The 22,273-nt window shown below is 41.5% G+C and overlaps 2 protein-coding genes across 5 annotated transcripts in view; both read right to left on the reverse strand.

Moving 5' to 3' along the window:
- The window catches only part of robo4 (roundabout, axon guidance receptor, homolog 4 (Drosophila)), a 38,755-nt gene extending 34,605 nt beyond the window's left edge, over positions 1–4,150 (reverse strand). For all 4 annotated transcript variants that reach the window (XM_039777947.1, XM_039777944.1, XM_039777946.1 and 1 more), the window contains exon 1: positions 3,921–4,150. In XM_039777947.1, the coding sequence (XP_039633881.1) occupies positions 3,921–4,113 (193 nt within the window). In that variant the 5' untranslated portion in view covers positions 4,114–4,150. The remainder of the gene's footprint in view (positions 1–3,920) is intronic.
- An 8,218-nt stretch (positions 4,151–12,368) lies between these two features.
- tmem218 (transmembrane protein 218) lies at positions 12,369–20,748 on the reverse strand. Its single transcript, XM_039826459.1, has 3 exons — positions 20,207–20,748; positions 18,639–18,741; positions 12,369–12,869 (listed from the first exon to the last, which is right to left on the reverse strand). The coding sequence occupies exons 1-3, from the start codon at positions 20,314–20,316 to the stop codon at positions 12,735–12,737; spliced, it is 348 nt and encodes a 115-aa protein (XP_039682393.1). The 5' UTR covers positions 20,317–20,748; the 3' UTR covers positions 12,369–12,734.
- Between the last annotated feature and the right edge of the window lie 1,525 nt (positions 20,749–22,273).

The following is a 22,273-nucleotide window of genomic DNA, read 5'->3' on the forward strand; positions in this document are numbered from 1 at the left end:
TCTATCTATCTACTCCCTCCCTACATATCTATCTATCTATCTACCTACCTCCCTCCCTTCCTCCCTACCTACCTACCGACATATCTATCTATCTATCTATCTATCTATCTATCTATCTATCTATCTATCTATCTATCTATCTATCTATCTATCTATCTATCTATCCTTCTGTTTATAAATCCTGTACATTTCCCGTAGGAAGGCCTACTGCTTGTTTGCTTTACAAGACATTTGGGATGAAAACAAATGCAGGCCTATAGATATCTATTTATTATTCAATATAGGAGTCCAGACAGTCATACATATTCAACTTGCCGCAGCAGGGAAAGTAATAAGCAGCAACAGTTGGCTGTGTAGCCTATAAAAAGACAGAAAATGAACGAATATGCTGTTAATTTGAGTATGACCATGGATTCAAATAACATGTAACTATTGTACATTTAGTGTTTAAATATGCCATTTCTAAAGGAGGCAAATGCCAAATAGTTCACTGCACAACACAAAGTCACTTTATCAAGCACTGAAGACCCAGGTCATCATTCCCCACTTGAAAACTTTATTGACTGTGTTTGGCTGAATTTCAGCATAAGAAGTCCCACAGGAGAGTCTGAGTGTGGCGGGAATATTGGGTGTTTTTCCCGGTTATCTGATCAAATACAAATGGCTGTAGTGGATATGGGCTCTCCCTTTTACCGTCCAAACCCAATCCAATGTCCCATCCTAACGGCTTTTTAGTTTGTTTTTGACAGTTTGTGGCAGCAGCTCTGTCAACGCTGCGGGGAAGCAGGAAGTTCAGAGTGTCCCATGTCTCTAAACAATAGAAGGAAATGATGTATCTCTCAATCATGCAAGCAGTCAACAAGCTATTTCAGCTGTACGTAATCAGTATGTATTGGTATCGGAAATCACTGAACTGGAAAGAAATAGTACTTGAACTTTACAGTAAATAAAAATACTGGCATTGTGTTCCAATTCCATGCTCATTCCAGACTCACCCAAAACAGTCTTTAAGTAAGTAGAGTGTTCAAACTGGAAAAGTGATCTGTGTGCTTACCAAACATTCTAGATTGTGCGAGGACACTATTGTCCCATAATGCAATACACAAAGGAAATGAAGGTGCTGTGATGGTATAAAGCAGGGGTGTTAAACATACGGCCCGTGGGTCAGAACCGGCCTGCCAAAGGGTCCAATCAGGCCCACTGGATGACTTTGCAAAGTGTGAAAATCGCAGAGAAGTAATTAAATCCAAATTGACCACTTCAATCTCAGAGAATATCCCAGTTCTTTTCTGTAAATTTACGACTTTAATATTAGAAATTCAGAGTTACCCCTCTCTCCCGGGTCCATAACATTATGTTTTTTTCTACAATGGCCTTAGAACGCCGTCGGAGCAGAAGCTACTTGCGTTTGCCAACATCAAGCTGACGAGAAACTCTGTGGCTGATACAGTTTCTGATCTTTCTGGAGAGGTTTACTGGACCGGCCCACTTGAGATCAAATTAGGGGGATGAAGTGTAACAAGTAGGGGCGGGAATCACCAGAGGCCTCACGATACCATATCATCATTGGTATTGGTATTGCCATGGAAAATATCGCGATGGCGGCAAAACAAGGGCAACCCAGAAATGAGAAGTGAAGTGAACTACGGCAGTTCATTCCTTCCAATGGCTCGCAGAAATGAAGCATTGTTTAGTGAGCTGTTCATTGTGAGGCTCAGAAAGGCCCGGGGCTAAGTGATGGATGTTTATATTGATCCAACAACTTGGGGTTTGATGGCCCCGCCATCGGCCAGCTTTCACTCGGCACAAAAGGGTTTAGAGAGGATGAAGGATGAGTCGTGGCTGAACACAAGCCCTGGGAATGGTGCTGGGCTGAGGAGTGCCGAGGGAAGGAGCCTCTTTCAGCCTGTAGACCAAAGGTCAGGAGAAGGACTGGAACGGCCGCGCAGGGCGGGGATGGAACGGGAAAAGAAAGAAAGTGTCGGCTATAGTGAGGAATGTGATAAAAAGTGACTTCCGAGTAAATTCGGAGGGTAATTCAAGAGTGTTTTGTAAAGAAATCCACAATGAACATGAATGGCCGCTTTAAGCTAGTTTAAACAAAAATGCATCCTGTCTTTTTCTTAGTGACTCAACCTAATTGAAAGAATTAAAGAATGGGGACGGACAAAATGTCTATCTTTGTGCGGGCAATTCATTTCTCTTTCAGACGCACTTTTGCATTCTGTCTCAACTTCATTCTCCAAATGTGTTGAATAGTCCATCTCTGAAGAACATATTATATATGAATTAATAATTCGGCTGTCCTACAGAATTGCACATTGCATTGTTTTTTGCAATTAAAGCTTTAGAAGTGAGCAGATAAGTGTTCTGTTAACACAGTTTTTTCTCTATTTTACAAAAAGTTAGAGCATGATTATGATTCTCATAGTAGCTTTAGGTATATGGTTATGATACTAAAACCAAAAGGACATTTAAACATTTGGACAACTGTCAACATCTTTTACGCAATACATATTTGATTAGTCTTATAACACTGTCTTTAAGGCAGTTTAACGCTGTTTGGCCTTAACAGCGCTCAGAAAACATAGTCTCCATCAATATTTTAATAACTTTTTCTAATTACATAATAATTGCTTGTAAACATGATTTTAAAGTGATGACATTTTTCAGAAATCCTCTGTCACATTAGCTCTGTTTGGGGTCTTTGGACTAGCTGTACTATATAGTTAAATATTACAGATGTTCATGCGGTATGCTCTATAGCTGGGATAAATGTTGACAGCCCTTTTTTACCCATCCCAAATCTCAAGTCTGTTTAGTAAGTCATATTTTTGTCTACTATATTACATATTGTACATTTATTTGTTGGTGAATAACTTTTTAGCGAACAAAAGGAATATGTGTTCATGCGTAGCCCATATAACATGCACAACAAATATTTCCTTATATGATGCGAGATACTTGATGTCCATCATTGTATTTGGTCACTTTCATCCAATGTGCTAGCTCAGTTTGTGAGAAAGTGAACACTTACTACTTTAATACTTTTCTGCATCTTGGGTTTTAATAGTCAGAGGAAAAGAGAAACACATGTTTTCAAGGGGAAAATAAATGGTTACTTTTGCAATTATTATTGTTTATCCCAAACATAAAGTGGTGTCTGTGGGGCACCAAAGAATGAGGAAGTGATTTACATTGGAAATGAATTTCCTACATGAACAAATTGCTCAATTTATCAGCTGATCTTAGCTAGTGAGCTACACTGGAAACCAACCTGTAATTTATAACTGCAGTGTTACCTATAGCTCTACACCTAAAGGCACAGACCTGGCATGACAGTACATGAGTCCATGTGCACAGTGTTGTAATGGAACAAAGTACAAAATACTTTGTTACTGTACTGAAGTGGAATTTTCAGGTGTCTGTACTTTACTTTGCTATTTATATTTCTGGAAACTTTCCCTTTTCCTCCACTACATTTCCTAAATAAAATGGATACTTTTCCTCCACTACCTTTACCCTGAGCTTCTTCGTTACTCCTTACTTGCAAGAAATGTTTTCGTACGTTGGAGTGAAAGATTCTTCCTCACAAAAAAAATTTAAAAATTGTGTGTCTGTCGGTCTCTCTGTTGATGTCCGACTTTGAATTTGATGTTTAAGGAGTGGAATCCCTGAACATCACGCTTTACTGTAAGGAAATCACAATAAAGTTCATAATCAAAGTTTTTCTTTACTTTTACTTCTATTACTTCAGTACATTTAATATCAGAAAATTACTTTTGATACTTAAGCACAGTAACTATCAGATACTTGTACTTTTTCCCAAGTATTGCTTTCAAGTACTTTACACAAGACAGCGTGTGCAGCAGGTTGCAGCGTGCCTCCAGTCTGAAGCCTTGTGCGAGTTCAGGGCTCACCTTTTTTGCGCTGCGGCCTGTTCCTGTGAGGCGCGTGCTGGCGTCCGACGCCAACGTGCTCCCTGACCCGGCTCTTTGACCTCCTGTCCAATCCCGTCTCTGTTGGACACAGGTCTTGGCACCTGCACCTCTGGGAGTACTCTGCCCAGATGTAGAACCAGGACACCCAGAGAAGCCACGCACCGACCTGCATCTTCAGTCCAGACCCCCCCCCCCCAGATCCCTACTGCAGCTCCATACTCAGACCCTTAACACTGCGGCGCTCCACAAACGTTCACCATGCTAGCCGTCCCACGCACCACTTGTTATCGGAGACACTTCAACAGTCTGTTTTCTTCATATTCCTCCAACATGGCTGTGTGCTCCTCTTCCCTCCCTCTTTAATTGGGCTGCTCTTGGTCTCCCCATCTCCATCTCCCTCCTCTTTGGGTCCTTTTTTTTCTCCCGCGGAGGGACAAGTTGGGGGGGGGGGGACAATGATCAGAAAACAAGTTTCAGACCTCATGCTGAGCGAGTAGTGAGGGAAAGGGGACCAAGGGGTGCTGTCTTGTCCAACAACATCTGTGCCATTCATTCTGCATGGCATAAGGGGAGGGGGAGGCAGAAAACAAGGCTCAGTCTAGGGGAGGAGGGAGGCAAGAGCAGGTTGAAATAGGGGGGAGGTAACACAGAGAGGCCTGTTCTCCCAAGTCAGATCCCTTCCATTAATCAAATGTCTTCTGTGTCACTGATCAAATGCAGCGGAACATCTTTTTTATTATGTAGAACATTGCACAAGTTGAATAATTAAATCTCTGCTTTGATCATTCTGACAGAAAGATAATTTATTTATTTTTTTACACACTAGGACAAATATGAAGTTAGTATTTTGATTTGTCAAAAAGACAAACATTTCTTTCTCCTGCACAAAGTGCAAATTTCCCGTTGTTCGGAGTTCACATGCTCAGATGTAAATTATCGGACCAGAAGAATGTTTCTCTCTTGACAATCAACAACTTCAGAAAAGACAAAAATGGGCACAAAGGCTTCTCTTTCTTTCACTGCGTTGCTTTAATGTGACAACCTGCCCCCCCCCCCCCTCCTCTACCCAAACCTCCCACCAGTCAACTAGCCAAGCAAATTTGTAGCTGCCTGTCTGCACAGTATGAGTCTCATACATCATCTTGGCTCGCCCATAAGAAGCAAACCAAGTCAAGCTTGTCAGAATGTTCTGCTTTTATTTCCAACCCCAGTCAGTTTGTCTGGTCTGAGTGGACTCCCAGAGTGTACAGAGATTACACTTGTGGTTTAGTCTGCATTTTAATCTGCCTGTACACAAAAGCAACAAAAGGGACATTTGATCAGAACACAGCATAGAAAATCTGCTTAGAAATATAGGACATATTGGATAGGATAGAACAACACAATGGAATTGTACAAAACACAACATCACATTCATTCTTAGTTTCACTTGTTTTCATTTTAGACATCCATGAGCTTGTCAGATGACAAGTTGAAGACAGCTGTGCCAAAAAAGTAAGAGATAGAGACAGAGACACCTCTATGTGGTCTAGATCCTCGACGTTCCACTCCCGGGATTGCTCCCGTTCTGACGGAAACTCCGCCTGATGTCCCTCTTTTCGGATGTCTGTTTTTGGATCTCCATTACCTTCCGCTTTCTTTGTGTTGTAATTTTAAACTCTTGTGGATTTATGAGGACTATGGTTAACCGCTCCTCAGATTTTGCAGAGGCACCGTTGCTTCGTCCGGCTTTTAGACGTTTGTGATTGGTTTAAAGAAATGCCAATAAACCAGAGCACGTTTTTCTCCCATCCCGGAATGCTGTGTGGACTAGCCAGACCCTCCTCCACAGAGCTGTGGAGCAATGACTACTACTATGAGACACCTGATGGAGAGTCCCCCGAAGAACTGTCTACCCGCCTCGAGGACCTGTTTTGTAAGTGGGTCCAGTATGAAAACTTACCCCAAGGACTTGATGGAGGCGATGGTCCTCGAGCAGTGTGTCAGGGTGCATGTTTCCAGAGATGCAGACCTGGGTTAAAAAGCGCAAAAAAGAGACAGCTGAGAAGGCTTGTAACAACGCATTATGTAATACAATGTCAAAATGTAATACATTTATCCCTCATTACATAATAACACCCACATTATGTAATAATCTGGCGCATTTTGTAATAAAAACCTTGAACACAATATGTAAGAAATGTAGTGATGAAAGGTAATACTAATCTATTGAAGAAATAGTATATTTTTAAAATTTATTTTGAGTCCCTATGATTCACGCTAGAATTCATAAAATAAACCTGACGATAAATGAATAAAAAAAAAGGAATGAAGACCATCCAGTTTGGTTGATTATTACATAATGGACCATATTACATTTTTGTTAAAAAATATATGGAGAGGTTAACTACTCGACGCAGGGGTCCCGGGTTGGACTCTGACCTGCGGTCCTTTGCTGCATGTCATTCCCCCCCCTCCCTCTCTCCCCTTTAATGTCTTCAGCTGTCCTGTTCAAATAAAGGCCTAAAAATGCCCAAAAAATCATCTTAAAGAAAAGAAAAAAAAAATATATATATATAAAATTTCAACCCCGCATTTTGTAAGAATGCCCGCATAATGTAATACTTTATGACAAAACGCGGAGAAATGTTTAAGGTGTGGAAACACTAAACATCATGCTTTACTATAAGGAAGCAATAATAAAGTTAATAATCAAAGTTTTTACTTTTACTTCAAATAATTAAGTACATTTAATATCAGAATGTTACTTTTGATATTTAAGTACAGTAAGTATCAGATACTTTAAGAATTTTACTTTAGTAATATTCTAAAAGGTGACGTTAACTTCTACCAAAGTCATTTTCTGGTAAGGTCCTTGCACTTTTACTTATTGCTTTCAAGTAGTTTATACAAGACTGGTAACTATTAACTAAAGCTGTAACAGATGAATGTAGTGGAGTAACTAAAGTAACTAGTAACTAAAGCTGTAACAGATGAATGTAGCGGAGTAACTAAAGTAACTAGTAAACTAAAGCTGTAACAGATGAATGTAGTGGAGTAACTAAAGTAACTAGTAACTAAAGCTGTAACAGATGAATGTAGCGGAGTAACTAAAGTAACTAGTAACTAAAGCTGTAACAGATGAATGTAGCGGAGTAACTAAAGTAACTATTAACTAAAGCTGTAACAGATGAATGTAGCGGGAGTAACTAAAGTAACTATTAACTAAAGCTGTAACAGATGAATGTAGTGGAGTAACTAAAGTAACTATTAACTAAAGCTGTAACAGATGAATGTAGCGGAGTAACTAAAGTAACTATTAACTAAAGCTGTAACAGATGAATGTAGTGGAGTAACTAATGTAACTATTAACTAAAGCTGTAACAGATGAATGTAGTGGAGTAACTAAAGTAACTAGTAACTAAAGCTGTAACAGATGAATGTAGTGGAGTAACTAATGTAACTATTAACTAAAGCTGTAACAGATGAATGTAGTGGAGTAACTAAAGTAACTAGTAACTAAAGCTGTAACAGATGAATGTAGTGGAGTAACTAAAGTAACTAGTAACTAAAGCTGTAACAGATGAATGTAGTGGAGTAACTAAAGTAACTAGTAACTAAAGCTGTAACAGATGAATGTAGTGGAGTAACTAAAGTAGTAACTAAAGCTGTAACAGATGAATGTAGTGGAGTAACTAAAGTAACTAGTAACTAAAGCTGTAACAGGTGAATGCAGCGGAGTAACTAAAGTAACTAGTAACTAAAGCTGTAACAGATGAATGTAGTGGAGTCACTAAAGTAACTAGTAACTAAAGCTGTAACAGATGAATGTAGTGGAGTCACTAAAGTAACTAGTAACTAAAGCTGTAACAGGTGAATGCAGCGGAGTAACTAAAGTAACTAGTAACTAAAGCTGTCAGATGAATGTAGTGGAGTCACTAAAGTAACTAGTAACTAAAGCTGTAACAGGTGAATGCAGCGGAGTAACTAAAGTAACTAGTAACTAAAGCTGTAACAGATGAATGTAGTGGAGTAAAAAGTACAATATTTCTCTCTGAAATGTAGCGGAGTAGAAGTAGAAAGTGGCATGAGAGGAATAGATTCTTGTAAAGTACAAATACCTCAACATTTTTACCTAAATACAGTACTTGAGTAAACGTGCTTAGTTACATTCCACCGCTGACTTTCTGATTATGTTGTGCTCGAAATGGTCTCTTGTGCAGACAGTGGGTGGGGGTAAACAGCTTGTTCTCACTGAAGTTTCAAGGGCTGCAGGGGCGTAGCACAACATCCTGGGCCCTGTAGAAAGCCATTCACTATGGGCCCCTCCCCACATCCACAGCTATTCATTCTACCATCTTTTTGGGCCCTCCTCCTCCCCTTTCCACCCCCAGTCCCACACCCCTGAAGGGCTGAGGTGATGAAAGCATGACATACCAACAAAAATGGCAGCTCATTCGGGCCTCATCAAAACTTTCCTAAGAATAAGCAAGAGATTATATTGGCCAGGAATGTACACACAAGTCAAAGACGACTGTAAAACATGCCCTGAATGTCAGCTTATTGCAGGAAAACATACAGCACCTGTACCTCTCATCTCGCTCCCTGTAATGTCTACACCATGGGAATGTATTGGTGTTGACATAGTTGGCCCTGTTGAAAGGAGTCAGGCAACAGGTTCATTTTGGTCATCTGTGACTATGCAGCTAGGCACCCAGAAGGCCAGAATCCTACCCCTTGAAAGAACTCACAGCTAAGCAAGTAGCTAAAGCCATGCTGGAGTTAGACCTTCACTTTGACATCCACTTGAATAACTAACACAGACTGCTGAAGCCTCATATTTGCTTCAGCAAAATTTAGGAATATTTTTTTGCAAGAAACGCAGACTGTGGATTTTATCCCCCATCACTTACATTGGAAGGGCATTAGGAGAATCTGGCACTGGGCAGTATGAACAGGAGCAATGATTGTAGCAATCAAAATCAGTATTCCAGTGTGCTGGCCACTTGACTGTTACTGTAAGACTAGTCTCGCATTGGCAGACCTTCCTCCACAGCTCTGCGGAGGACGGTCTGGCTAGTCCACACGGCATTCCTGGATGGGAGAAAAACGTGCTCTGGTTTATTGGCGTTTCTTTAAACCAATCACAATCGTCTTGGGCGGCGCCGGACGGAGCCACGGTCCCTCTGCTAAATAGCCTCGGGAAGGAACTTATTTTGGTGGAACATGTGTACGTTCAAAAGTAGTTTTAGTCGTGCGAGAGAAAACTCAGATTGGACAGATAGTCTAGCTAGCTGTCTGGATTTACCCTGCAGAGATCTGAGGAGCAGTTAACCATAGTCCTCACAAATCCACCGGAGGTTAGAACGCCAACACAGAGACAGAGGAAGGGGGGCGGACATCCGGTCGAAAAGAGGGACATCCGGCAGAATTTCCGGCGACAACGGAGCAATCCCGGAAGTGTAACGTCGTGTATATAGACTATTTTTAGACAGACTTGAAAAATTGTGAACCTATTCTTCAATGTTGGCAGAGGTGAGGATGATGAAATACCGGCATATTTCTAAAGTGATACTCAAAGCTATTAACATTTCGATCCAATTTTCATTCAGTATCAAGCATATTTCTAAATCACTTTATTTTTGTTGGTGTTGCTCTGCTGTGCCAAACTGTACGTAAAAGGTAGGTCAATCCAAAAGCTAAGATATTAAAACACAGGCCAGCCTGAGTCAAGCAGGATCTGAGCGTGCTCTGCGGATCACTGTGGCCACCCATGTTCAACTATTGTCAACGTTTTCTTTAACCAGTGTAGCCATTGCTTTCCTAAGCCTGGCCAATATTCAACCATGGCTTCGACACTGTCAAAATGGAACCCCCCCATGGGGCTGAGCTTCGGCCCGCGATGGGGTGTCGTGTCCAAGCAGCAGAGGGCCATTGGTGAGCGACCTGACCTCTGATCTCTAATCGCCGTCCAACCGAGAAGCAGAGCTTTAGGGTAATTCCTTCCTGAGAGAGAGAGATGTAAAAGGCCAAGGCAACACCGGCATCTCAGATCGAGGACTTTGCCCCTCTCTAGTGTGTGTCGCAATGATAGCATCCCCTGGCTTTATACAAAATACACAATAGAGCACGGCCAGGCAGCGCTGAGAAAAAACTCTCCTTGGCCCCAAGACTGCATAGTTTGTTGCTCGGGTGACAAGGCCCTGGTCCATTTCCACATTCTATCCCCAACTCTTTCACAGCAGCGCTAAACACCCTGCCAGTGAACTCGGATGTCTTCAGGTTTGCCAGACATCCACTTGTTGGCTAATAAACCCTTATTTATTCCAACACCTATATAAGGATTTAAAATGAACTCCTTCACTTTTAGTTTTCCCCCCACGGAGCGCTCATCAAGTTTTATTTACCAAACTTTTTGAAAAGGACTGCAAACATTGCCATCTGCTTGATTTAACATGAACTGAAACGCATTCTTTTGGGATAAGTGCACCAACTTTGACCGAAATCTTTCATGGACATTCAGTGTTGTGGGTGCTGGGTGGGGCGGTGACGGTATCCATATCACAAACAGAGGGCGAGAGGGCTGAGGATGTGAACGGCGAGCCACAAGTTCTGCTTGAATGCGTCTGAATGCAGGAGAGGAGGAGGAGAGGAGCACACCCCGTCCCCTCCGCAGTTTCAAAACCGAGCGCCGTGAGCTTTCTGCTCGCACCTCTTTTCCCTTGCATTGCTCCCCCTTTCTCCATCTCGCCCGCCCCCGTCTCTTTATATGTCCAGCTGGCAGCGCCACAAAGACTCTGTCTCCCAGTTCCGAATGATCCTCAAAACCCCCACATGCTTTGTTCTGCTCATTTTCCCACTCCCGAGAGACAGGGTTTAGTAGCAAAAATTGAAATGAGGAAAGGATAGAGGGAGCGAGTAAGATGTGGGGGAGAGAGCGATTAAAAAGGTAAGGTAGAGGGAGAGTGTGAGAACGAGAGAGTAGACCAAAGAATACTGTCAGAGCTTCAAGACGAAGACTTTGGGGACTCAGATACCCTGAGTTTGCAGACTTCAAGACAGCCAGGAATTGATGTAAACAGCTTTTGTATCGGGACCTGGACATATAAACTGCAGCTGAGTGCTCTCAAAAGGACAAGTCAAAGTGAGAGAACCAAAACAGTCCTGCTGAACTTAAATCTTAGCCAGCTGAACCTCTCTTTCCAGTTTCAGTGCACTTTAATCGGCTCGTCCCCCAGTAGCCACTTTCTGCGGGGGCTAAGATCATGTTTTGCGGCAATCATGCGGTCAATTACAGGCAACAAGTCCCTTCAGGTTGAAAGGTTTTGGATCCCCTGTCCCACCCTGCTGGAACCCCCCCCCCCCAGTTCCCTAGCTTGTGTGAAATCATGCGGTGGATTGTTGTGCAGAAAAAGGACCACAGTATGGAGATGTGGGCTGGAACTAATAGGATTGGTTTTGATTCATTAGATTCTCTTTCATCATCCTGGTTGGAATTCCACTCCACGTCTCCTCAGGCTTCACACTTTTAAAATGGAGGTGGGGAGTGGGGGGCAAGTGTTTATAATTGAGCCTCTAGACTGCAAACGCTCATTACTCTCTATGGAATCATCTGCTTATTCATACCCCATGGAATCAGCATCATAACCATGCCGATGTAGCACTGTGTTTGTCAAAGTCCTGACAACACAGCACAGGGTATGATTCAATGGTTGGCAACATGCGTAACCAAAATGTAGAATAGCAAAACACAACATCATAACATTGTTATAAATCACACATATACATATATATATATATATATATATATATATATATATATATATATATATATATATATATATATATATAACAACAATTTCCTATTTTAATAGGATTATGCATTGGAGAGTGCCCAGATTAAGCTCCTCTGAGGTTGTTTTGCATCCCTCCATCACATCGTTTATGTGTATATTAATCTGTAGTATTTGTATATGAGTAAACCAATAAACTAAATAGCAAAAAACAATGATACTATAGCTTCTAAATAACGTCTCGCAGATAAATCTACAACTGTTGGTTACTATGTTAAGTTACATATGCTGTGAAGGAATTGGAGATGTTTGACAAAGTCGCAGCCCAAAGCATTCTGGGTTTCCTTTTTCATAAAAAAAATAAAGAAATCACCAGCCCAATCTTCCCTTAAACGTCTTACTACACACACAAACTCACCATGGACCTTGCTACCAGCTGAGCCAGCAGCAGATTGTTTCCCGAAAAGCTTAAAAGTTTGCTGAGAAGATCGATACCGCTCTACAGTAAATAAGAATAGGGCTGTCCTTGAGCAAAGAAATTCTTAGTGGACTAACTATACTAACTACTAACTAATTCATACGATTTTGTCGACTAATTGATTAGTTGATTTAATCGATCTGTAAAACGTTTCTCCACAAAGAATCATGCAAAAGCACCACTTTAGATCTTGTTTAAAGTCATTAAAAGCCTTGAAATAAGTCATTCAGCATGGGAAAAAAAAGCATAAAAAATGCCTAATCAGCTAAAGAAATCTTAGTCGACTAAGACATAAATAACATACAATACAACAATACAAATACAACAATCTGGGGTACTGTTTGATATCTCCTTTCTGTTGGTTGTACACACACACACACACACAGTCAACAAGCACAGTTATGAAGAAAACACTGGCACGGGCTCTCCTGCTGTTTCTGTTTGGGATGCATTCTGTGTGGGGGCTCTCCGCTCAGCCCTGCTTGTCGTAAGTTGCGTCCCATCAGCGGTGTGATCCCTCTGCCAGCTCCGACCCTGGCAGCTCTAGTGTGTTCTTAAGGCCTTGGCATGCACTGGCTCCAGGAAATGAAAGGGGAGCAGCATGAAGAACAGCACTAGAAAGACTGCACCCGCCCCTGCCAGCAGTATATAGCGGCCGATGAACAAAGTGTCCACTATCTGTAGAGAGAAAGAGGGAATGTGTTTACTTTCAGGAGTTCTTAATAACTACATACTAGAGCTTCTTTTTTTTTTAAACCGTGTAAATAGTTTCCAAAGCATGGGAAAAGCATAGCTCTTCAAAATTCAGTGTTTCCTCTATTAGCCACTAGATGTCAGGAGCAGGCCTTCACAAAGGCTTTGTGTAGCAGCAGAGTGATCATAGCACACCGGAACCTTCAAGAGACACTCATTCAGCTCATAAACAGCGAGCAGTCACCTGGCCCAGCTGTGCTGCTGTAGAATGGGAACTGACTGATGCCTGTACCTGCAGCACAGGAGCTGGGACATATCTGGCCATTGACAGACAAGGGTTACGTTTTACTGTAGCTGGCTTCTTTGTGACAAACCCGGGGACTGCTGTCAACTGGGGGCTTTGAGAGAAGAGTGCATATTTGGCTACATGGATGCACAGTCAGATTTAATTTGAGATAATCCCAAATGATAAATTGCCTAACTCCGTGCTGCATTGGGACTGTTTGGTCTGTTGTGGAAGTGACGGAGACCTCAAAGTCATCTCAAACAAACTATGAATGGGACATTTTGGGTCCTAAATGGTAGAACGATGGCAGAAAAAAAATAAGCAAATTCCCTAGTGTCCTCTTCAGTAAGCACTCACACTTCAAATTGGAATTAGACATCATAGTTTAAGACTTACAACTAGTTTTACTGTTTGGGTGTAATAAACATTTACAAAATAACACTTAACGAGTAGTGATGAATTGATTCCATGTACTAGATTTGTATCTGTTCCAATACTGATGTTATTATTATTTTATGAGATTTATTTATTTTTTGGCATTTTAGGCCTTTATTTTTGATAGGCCAGCTTAGAAATGAAAGGGGAGAGAGAGGGGGGAATGACATGCAGCAAAGGGCTGCAGGTCGGAACCAAACCCGCGGTCTCTAAGTCGAGGACTAAGCCTCTGTATATGGGCGCACGCTCTACCAGGTGAGCTAGCCGGGCGCCCGCTGATCTTATTTAACAGAACCCACCACACTGTTGTTACACAGTTGTTATTTTATAACCCTAGAGATTGTTTTGAATTTGCAAAAGCTTAATATTAAAGTCAGTGTATTAATGTCTCCGCTTAAAGTTAATAATCTCTTGTTATCTTCAGGCTCTGACACACCAACCCAACGGCCAACCGTCGGCAGAAAAGCCAGTCGGACTGATCAGTCGGCTCCCATCTCTCAAAAAAGTGCCTTGGAACACACCGACGCGACGCCGACTTGAGCGTACGTTCTGTGCGTGCGCGAGACGCAACACGTCTCCATGACAGCAGGTGACGCTAATCTGTATTTTCGCCCAAAAAACGAAAACCAAAAATGACGGAACATCTCTCTAGACCTTGTAGTAAACACAGAGCACCCTGTCGTCAGTCACTGTTTTCATCAGAGAGTAGTGATAGTAGTCAAGAAGGATCGTTGTTGTCATTACTCTGAACAGAAGAAAATACCATGGCGAGTAATAACAAGATACTGGCGGTGTCATCTCACGGGCTTCTTCTTGTGGAAGAAGCACTGATTGGCTAGTCAAGGGCTAGCACTCCACCAATCAGATTGGTCATTGAATCCGACTGCCCACTGGCCGATCCAACATGTCAAATCGGCCAAAATGAAGGCCGACGGCTCCTCCGATGGACGACGGCACGGAACACACCGAACAGACTCGAGTCACCGACCTCGCCAGACTGTCAGACGGCCGATTATCGGCTTGGTGTGTCAGCGCCTTAACACATAGAAAAATGACCCAGCCCATTCCCAGAGAGAGAAAGACAAGTACTAGTATTGAATCACCAATCAACCAATACTCTGAGTTTAGTAAACAGAAGCAGTATGAGGACTAGCATTATGCCCTGCCCTGACTGTATCAAAGCCAGTAACAGCACTGCCTTTCCAAACCTGGCCACAGGCTCTGACATGTAGCCAAGCGGTGGCTATTGATTCATATAGGAATCAGATCTGTAGGTTATCTTCAGCAGTGTATTTAAAGACAGAGACGGTTTGTTGTTTCACTGTTCTCTCACAAACTGCGGAACACTGATGCAGATTCTGGGTTGCTGGCCATTTTCTGATCCTGCTGTTCTTTATCTAGATGGGATGATCAGTGGGGGACACACACGCCACACATCGCCGCAGCTTGCCTGAGTAATGAGTCAATTAACAGATCTGAAGCAAACGAGGCGCAGGAGGACTTGGAGAAGCAATAGATCCTCTAGATAGGCACTGGTGTTGCTTAAGTTAGGCAAAGTTTGGAGTTGATAAAGTTTGAATCAACACTCCACTGATAGCTCTGGGTCTGTGTTAATATTTAGAGCATGAGCCACCCATGAATACGTGAATACAAACGCAAGAAAAAGCCCCTAAGCCAGATAATACCAGAAGAGTAACAGCCCTAGTGCTGACTAAAGACAGATTTAACAGGGACTGTTGTGTAAGAGTAGGTGTGTGTCTTTGCTGTGTGTGTGTGTGTGTGCATGTGTGTGTCTGTGTGTGTATAAATCCACTGGTGTCTAGGAGAGGTGGGGATGATGTATGCCATCTCTTATGGATGCATTTAACACATCTCACTTTTTAATTTGCCAATTACACAGCAAGCAGGAACTCAAAGTGTGGCCCATGTTTTATTAATGGGCCACTGAGCGCACGGGTGGTAGCTGGCAGACGGGTGGGGGGCAGGTGGGAAAAAAGGGGTTAGGGGGGGTATAGTATAAACCACCCCCACCCCTAGTCTGGGACTGGCCTAATTGGCACTGTGATATTTTACTTTTGTTTAACAGCAAGAGGTTAGACATTTCTTCCACAGAGGAACACACAGCCAGCCATATCCATCATGTCTCCGTGTGCAGGTAAGATTGCAGGTTTTGTGTGCAGCCTCTGAAAATGAGTCCGCATGAAAACATGATGTGGAACACAAGACATCATTCAAAGTCCCCAGTAGAGCAGCATTTCACCTTCACATGCATTTTAACCGTTGTTTAAATATGGTTTCTGATTCTATTTGAGGATGTTTAATACTTATAATTCCTAGTTCTGGATGGAAACTGTCTATTGACATTGATTTATTTCACTTTAAAATACCAAAGATGAGTCACAGAGGTAGCTGGTACAGGATGCCTCTGGCTAGTCAGTTAGCCCACGGAAGCTCAATTCTTACAGACTCAATTTCAATCTTTTTTCTTAAGGTGTTCAATTTTGTGTATTGTATTTTATTACTTGGAGGATTCATACTGTTAGTGTTGTTATGTGTGTGTGTGCGTGTGCGTGTGTGTGGACGTTGTAATGACATGCCGAATCGGCAATCTTCCTCATTTGTGGACAATGAAAGATGTAAACCCCTTAAAAATAAGCAAAAGAAAAATATATTCAATTGATTTAAAAAAACATTAAAAAAATAAAATAGTATTCTACTGTAAGAAGACTCCTTATAATTGCTACATCCTACAGCATGTAAGCTAATTAATTAATATAATGTATACTCTCCCAACAGGCCACTTGATAATTAACAAGGGTTAAGAACTCTATACAAAGCAAACCAATGGGCGGTGATGACTTTTTGCTAGCATTATAAGGTATCATTATTACAAGTGATTTTATATGTGACCTCTTTAAACACTGGAATTAATTTATGTTATTGCCATGGGTTGATTTTACCCATAAGCCTTGTACAGAAATCCAGGAAGTCCCATTTTGCTGCCTCTCTCTCTCTGTGTTGCTGGTCTGGTATCTGCCTTTGCACAAAAAGCTATAAAATGTGAGCTCGCAGGGACGGGGTTTCTGCTCTGCTATTTCTATGGGGCGGCAGCTTGCTTGGCAGATCTGGCCAGCTTATTGGCACGACCCAGAGGCAACATGGGGGAGTGTTTGTTCTGTGTTGCTGTTGGACTGAGATAAAGCAGAGCAGGCCTTTATGACAAGCACCATACACAGACGCGCACACACAATGACACATGCTATTTACAAGCTTACAGCACTGAGGATACTGGCTTATATCAGAGTTAGGCTTTTATTTGGGATAGGCTGTTTATATTCACCTGCCTCAAACCTAAATGGAGCCTATATCCTCATCAGTACCCATCAATGGAATGCTGTTGTTAGATACGACCACACGTGATCTGAGCTTTGCCTTTTGGCATTTGGCTCACACACACACACACACACACACACACACACACACACACACACACACACACACACACACACACACACACACACACACACACACACACACACACACACACACACACACACACACACACACACACACACACACACACACAAAATATGAATTACCTTTGAGATCTTGAGACCATACATCCGTCATAAAGATACATTTTTGTTCTACTGCGGTCACCAATAAGCATTTCGTTTCCTTTACTGTTCTTCAATGTGTGATTTAAATATCAGTTTTTGGGAGCACAAAAGGGAGTATGAGATATCCATTCAGCTAAAGTAAGCTATTTGGTTGTGGGCTCTGAATCCTCATTTTCACCCAGGGGTCTCTGTACCCAAAACATTTGGTAGCAAATGAAAGCCAAATGGCCTCACAATAGAACTGAAAGGATCCCAGGCCTGCTGTTATTTCCAACTGAAGTACATTACGCTGTCATTATGCAGACGATAATAACACAAGACTCTGTGTTTTTAAGGACCCCCTCGAAAATGAGATGATTAATCTCAAGGGGTTATCATTCTAATAAATGCTCTATAATGCAATAAATAGTCTGATATAATACTAATTACAATAGATCCTTGTCAAGGATTTGGCAGCGGTATACGTTTAAATTGCCTCTTCATGTAGTGAAATGTCAATCCAGCACGTAAACACCTTTCAAACCAAATCGGTCACATTTCTAACATACATATATCTCTGTGGTATTTGCATTTTAATATAGTACAACATATCCATTCTTATTGTAGGCAGGACAAGATATATCACTGTATTTAGTTGACAATGCAAATAGGGCTGGGTGATATGGAAAAAATCAAATATCACGATATTTTTGACCAAATACCTCGATATCGATACCGCAACAATATTGTAGTGTTGACTATTGTTGCTTACAGAAAATATTTACACAATGAGATTTTTGATAAATAATCATCAGTAATGTGGATATAATGACTAAGTGGGTAAAGGCAAATCATAGAACAGTTACAACAGTCTGGTAAGTTCAGAAAATGACATCACTTTACTGTAATACAGCCTTTAAAACCAGGAAAAGACAACACTTATGTCATATTACCATATTACGATATCCAAAATCTAAGACGATATCTAGTCTCATATCACGATATTGATATAATATCGATATATTGCCCAGCTATAATGCAAACCAATAGCAAATAAACATAGGTCCACACATCCTTAATGTATCTATATTTTTGTAATTTATTTCATGCCTTTGTTGTTTAATGTAGCCAACCTTATGCTTGTTTTGTTTTTTTAACTCCATGCTTACTTGTGTTTAATTTGTAGATGTCAGGATGTTTGTAATTGCTCATTATATATTTTTTTCTCTTCCTTAGGTGAGATTCCTTCTATAAGTCCCTGGGCGTTTTCTTAAAACCTGCACAATCTTTCTTTTATTTTATTGGTGTGTTTCTGTTGTCTTGATTTTTTTGTGCAAATAAATAAATACATAGAGATGACTATTACAATTAACTTAACGCAGGGGTGTGAGTATCGTAGTGTAAAGGTGTGCGAGATCAGTGCATAGAGCTCACCTCTATCTCTTTGAAGGGGGGAGTTGTTTCTGGGCTGCGAGGGAAAAACACCAGCACCAAAGTGATGGTGAGAGCCAGAAACCCAACGGGGATAACGCCTAACCTGGCAAAACACAAAACACACACACAGTTCAAACACAGAGCATAACATGAGGACTCCCACTGCTGATTTGCAGTGAACGCAGGATTATCTAAGGATAATGTCATTTTAAAGTGCCATTTAAAACAATGGCATTCTTGATTGCATTTTTGAAAAGTTGTTAACTTTTCAATCAAGTAAATAGCACCATGTTTCACCCCATTTAAAGTTTCCTGTAATGGCACCTTAAACAACTGTGCAGTGTTTGGTCTCACAGTGCATTCTACACACATATAAACATGTACTGACTTTAATAGTATCAAGGTCTGCTTTTGTTATTGCAAGTATTAATCAGCAGGGATTTGAAGGTCATGGATGAAGGTGCAGCAATCAACTACACAGCAATCCACTGTTTCATAGAATTTCAGTAAGTCTGCAAAATATTTAGGCGGCAAGAATATGAGAGTTGTAACCTTTTCTGTGTGAAATCCAGTGTTTACAAAAAAAAGCTAGTTTAACACATTTTTCTGTTTCAGAAATCGATTCATAACTGTTAAAACAGCTAAAGGTCTCTGCTAAATCTGGGTCCACTCTATAATTTGGCACTTCATTCGACTATATTTCAGCTTTGAGTTCGTTGTAACTAACCTTAGGCTACATTTTTCCTCCCTTTAAAAAGGTGCCCTTCCATGCAAAACCGTTTTTACTTGCATTTTTTGAAATATGTCAGGTCCATATGTGTTTGTGTTATGTGGTGAATGTGAAAATGAACTGCTACCTCCTCTGTCAGCTCTAGCCACTGAACAGAAATAAGCGGAGAAATCAGGCCAATCACAAAAGCATGACATCATATTGCCTGACCTCATTACTATTTATTAGCTCGCCCAGTTGGGCTGGGTAAAGGATTCTGACAGCCAGGCTCTCATTGGCTAGCTGTTAGCCAATCAGATTCAAACAGCTTAGCTTGTTGAATATTAATGAGAACTGGCAGAAATCGAGCTGAGTCTTACTGTAGGCGTTCTATACCACGCTAGAATGGCTTGAAACAAGGTAACAAAGGTATTTTTTTTCCACAAGAAATGTTACAGAGTCCATGGTAGAACTTCAGACATTACCACAAAGTAATGAAATACGGGTGGCAGGGCACCTTTAACACAACACTGTGTTCATGAAACATCATTTTTGGGCATTAGCCTACATTGGAATAAAGAGCTAACGTTATCTGACAAGTCAAACATATGCCGAGTTTTCGAGGAAACCTTACTAATGCCACGGCTTAAGTTATTTATGCTCCAGAGGGTGTGTGCTTTGGCCAACAATCAAATCAACGTTAAAGTGGAGGCAACGTCAAGGGAATAAGGCATGGACTGATTCACAGTCACAAGAAACGGTCTCCCATCTGGGCTATTCTCCGTCAATGTATGAATGCTGTCATGTTCTAACTGGGTTAGTGTAAGGAGTAGTATGTGGAGGTGCTGTTCTCACTCACTTTGCAGATCCAGACGCTCTCAGCAGCATCATCCCAAACACAAGAGCTGCAATCCAAACGATGGCTATAACGAAAACACCCGTACCCACTCCCACCACGGTGCTTGCCATTTTGATAAGCAACGTTTCAAAGTAACGTTAGTTTACCGGACAGACAGAACAGTTAATCGATAAAGTGGGTGAAATATGATTTTAGGACCGACGTTCGTAACATTGCTAAGCAATGCTGTAACGTTAGCTTTAACAAGTTAACCTAGCTAGCTAGGTTATATAAGCTAGCTAGCTGCCTACATTAGCCTACTGGAACTTCCACGGTAATGGTAGCTGTCACTGCTAACGTAAGCTCTGCTATGCTGAGACCACGACAGTTGCATGCTAAGTGACATGTAACTTATGTTGATGTTCAACAAGCACATTCCCCCGTAAACATGAATCTTTGCTGTCCATTAACCCGTCTTTCTCAAGTAGCATTCAGTTCATAGGATATATTTCAGTATCGCGTCTTCTGCTTCCTGGTAACAGCAAACTGGAGTTTGATTGGTTACACGAACTCAAGACGGGCCAATTATATGCGTCGTTACTGAAAATCCGAACACTATGTAGGCTACAGAAATTGTCTGACTCTCGGCACCCATTTGTTATTTTACCCTTCTTCTGTATATATATATATATATATATATATATACTGTAGCAACATTTCTATTTACTTTTCACAATTTACTATTTATTTATAGACTTCAGGCCATACTTGTTTGTCTTTATCTTGAGAAGCTGGTTTTATTTTATTCAATTTTATCCCTAGACCTATCGCTCAAAAGCCACCTCATCACCAAATCAATAATATCCAAACAATCAAGACTGAGTGGTCCTTAATCACCACAGCCTTAACACACACACACACACACACACACACACACACACACACACACACACACACACACACACACACACACACACACACACACACACACACACACACATAATCTGGACCGGTAGCCTACTTTAGATGCTATTTTAAACAAGCGATAATAATGCATTCGAGAATAAAGCACATTTGATCCAGGCACTTAAGGCTATGCTTCCATTATCACCGCAGGTGTTCATACAGTAGCCTATAGGCTAGCTGTGCCTATTTGGTTTTACCGGTGGCTGGTCACTGCACTTCTAAGCTACAGCTTCTGTGTCCTTTTGTTATTCCAAACACTTATCTGGTTAGACGGGGTGTGTTGTAGGCCTAGTGGTCAGCCTCGGTTCGGAAGTTACAGTGCGCTAATTCTTAAACGTGCATGCGCCAATTAGGTCAAGGCTTGGTGATGGAAAACTGTCAGGCTGTGTGACGACTCCAAAACGTCATCAAGGCTCAAAGTATCAGCCTATAGCCATAGCGTTAATAGCCTAGATCAGTGGTTCTCAAACTGTTTTCAATATTGTAGGCCTGACCCCTTTGAATTGCTTTTATTTATTTTTTTTAAGCCAAGTACCCCCTGACCAGCGCAAAATGTCTCCAAACTGGACGACGTTATAGGACACTTTTAGTATGGACAAGAGGGTTTCTGCAAAGTTCTGTTCTATTGACAACAAGTCAACTTTTCTTCTGTGTGTTTTCAGCTGGCGAGATAGAAATCTCTGTCTATTGGCTCTTATTCGCAGCAGTGGTAGGCCTACTGGTTCCCACCTGTCTTTTTGAAGCATGTAATTATGAATTTGGAGCGACAGGGGCTGGCCAGATCCGCGTGTGTTTCAGCGCGTTCGTGCGTGTGTGCGCTCCAGTCCCACTAGAAGTAGTGGTGCCTCTGCGCGCTTCCTGGAAGAAGACATGTTGCCTTTAAGTGACCCTCGTTAGATCCATGCATCCAGCTATTATTAATGGATAACAAGTCATATGGAAGTAGTGGATTCGATTGGATAGCAATCCAAACTAGCAAACTGTGCAGTTCTCACTGTGTAGCCTACATTCCCTCAGCTGATTTGATGTCCTCCGCTATCTCCCACAGCATTACAGACTGTGCCAGAATGAGAGAGCAAGTAGCAGTACAACATTATTCTCTGATTCTAATGGGCCCTGAGT

Source organism: Perca fluviatilis, chromosome 16 (assembly GCF_010015445.1).
Source record: "Perca fluviatilis chromosome 16, GENO_Pfluv_1.0, whole genome shotgun sequence".
NCBI lineage: Eukaryota > Metazoa > Chordata > Actinopteri > Perciformes > Percidae > Perca > Perca fluviatilis.

Excerpts from the sequence above, each read along its gene's own strand:
- tmem218 (XM_039826459.1), bottom strand. The coding sequence starts at position 20,316 with ATGGCAAGCACCGTGGTGGGAGTGGGTACGGGTGTTTTCGTTATAGCC. Across the intron at positions 18,742-20,206 it reads AGAGCGTCTGGATCTGCAAA|GTTAGGCGTTATCCCCGTTG; the intron begins GTGAGTGAGAAC and ends GTGTTTTGCCAG. Across the intron at positions 12,870-18,638 it reads CCCCCTTCAAAGAGATAGAG|ATAGTGGACACTTTGTTCAT; the intron begins GTGAGCTCTATG and ends TTCTCTCTACAG.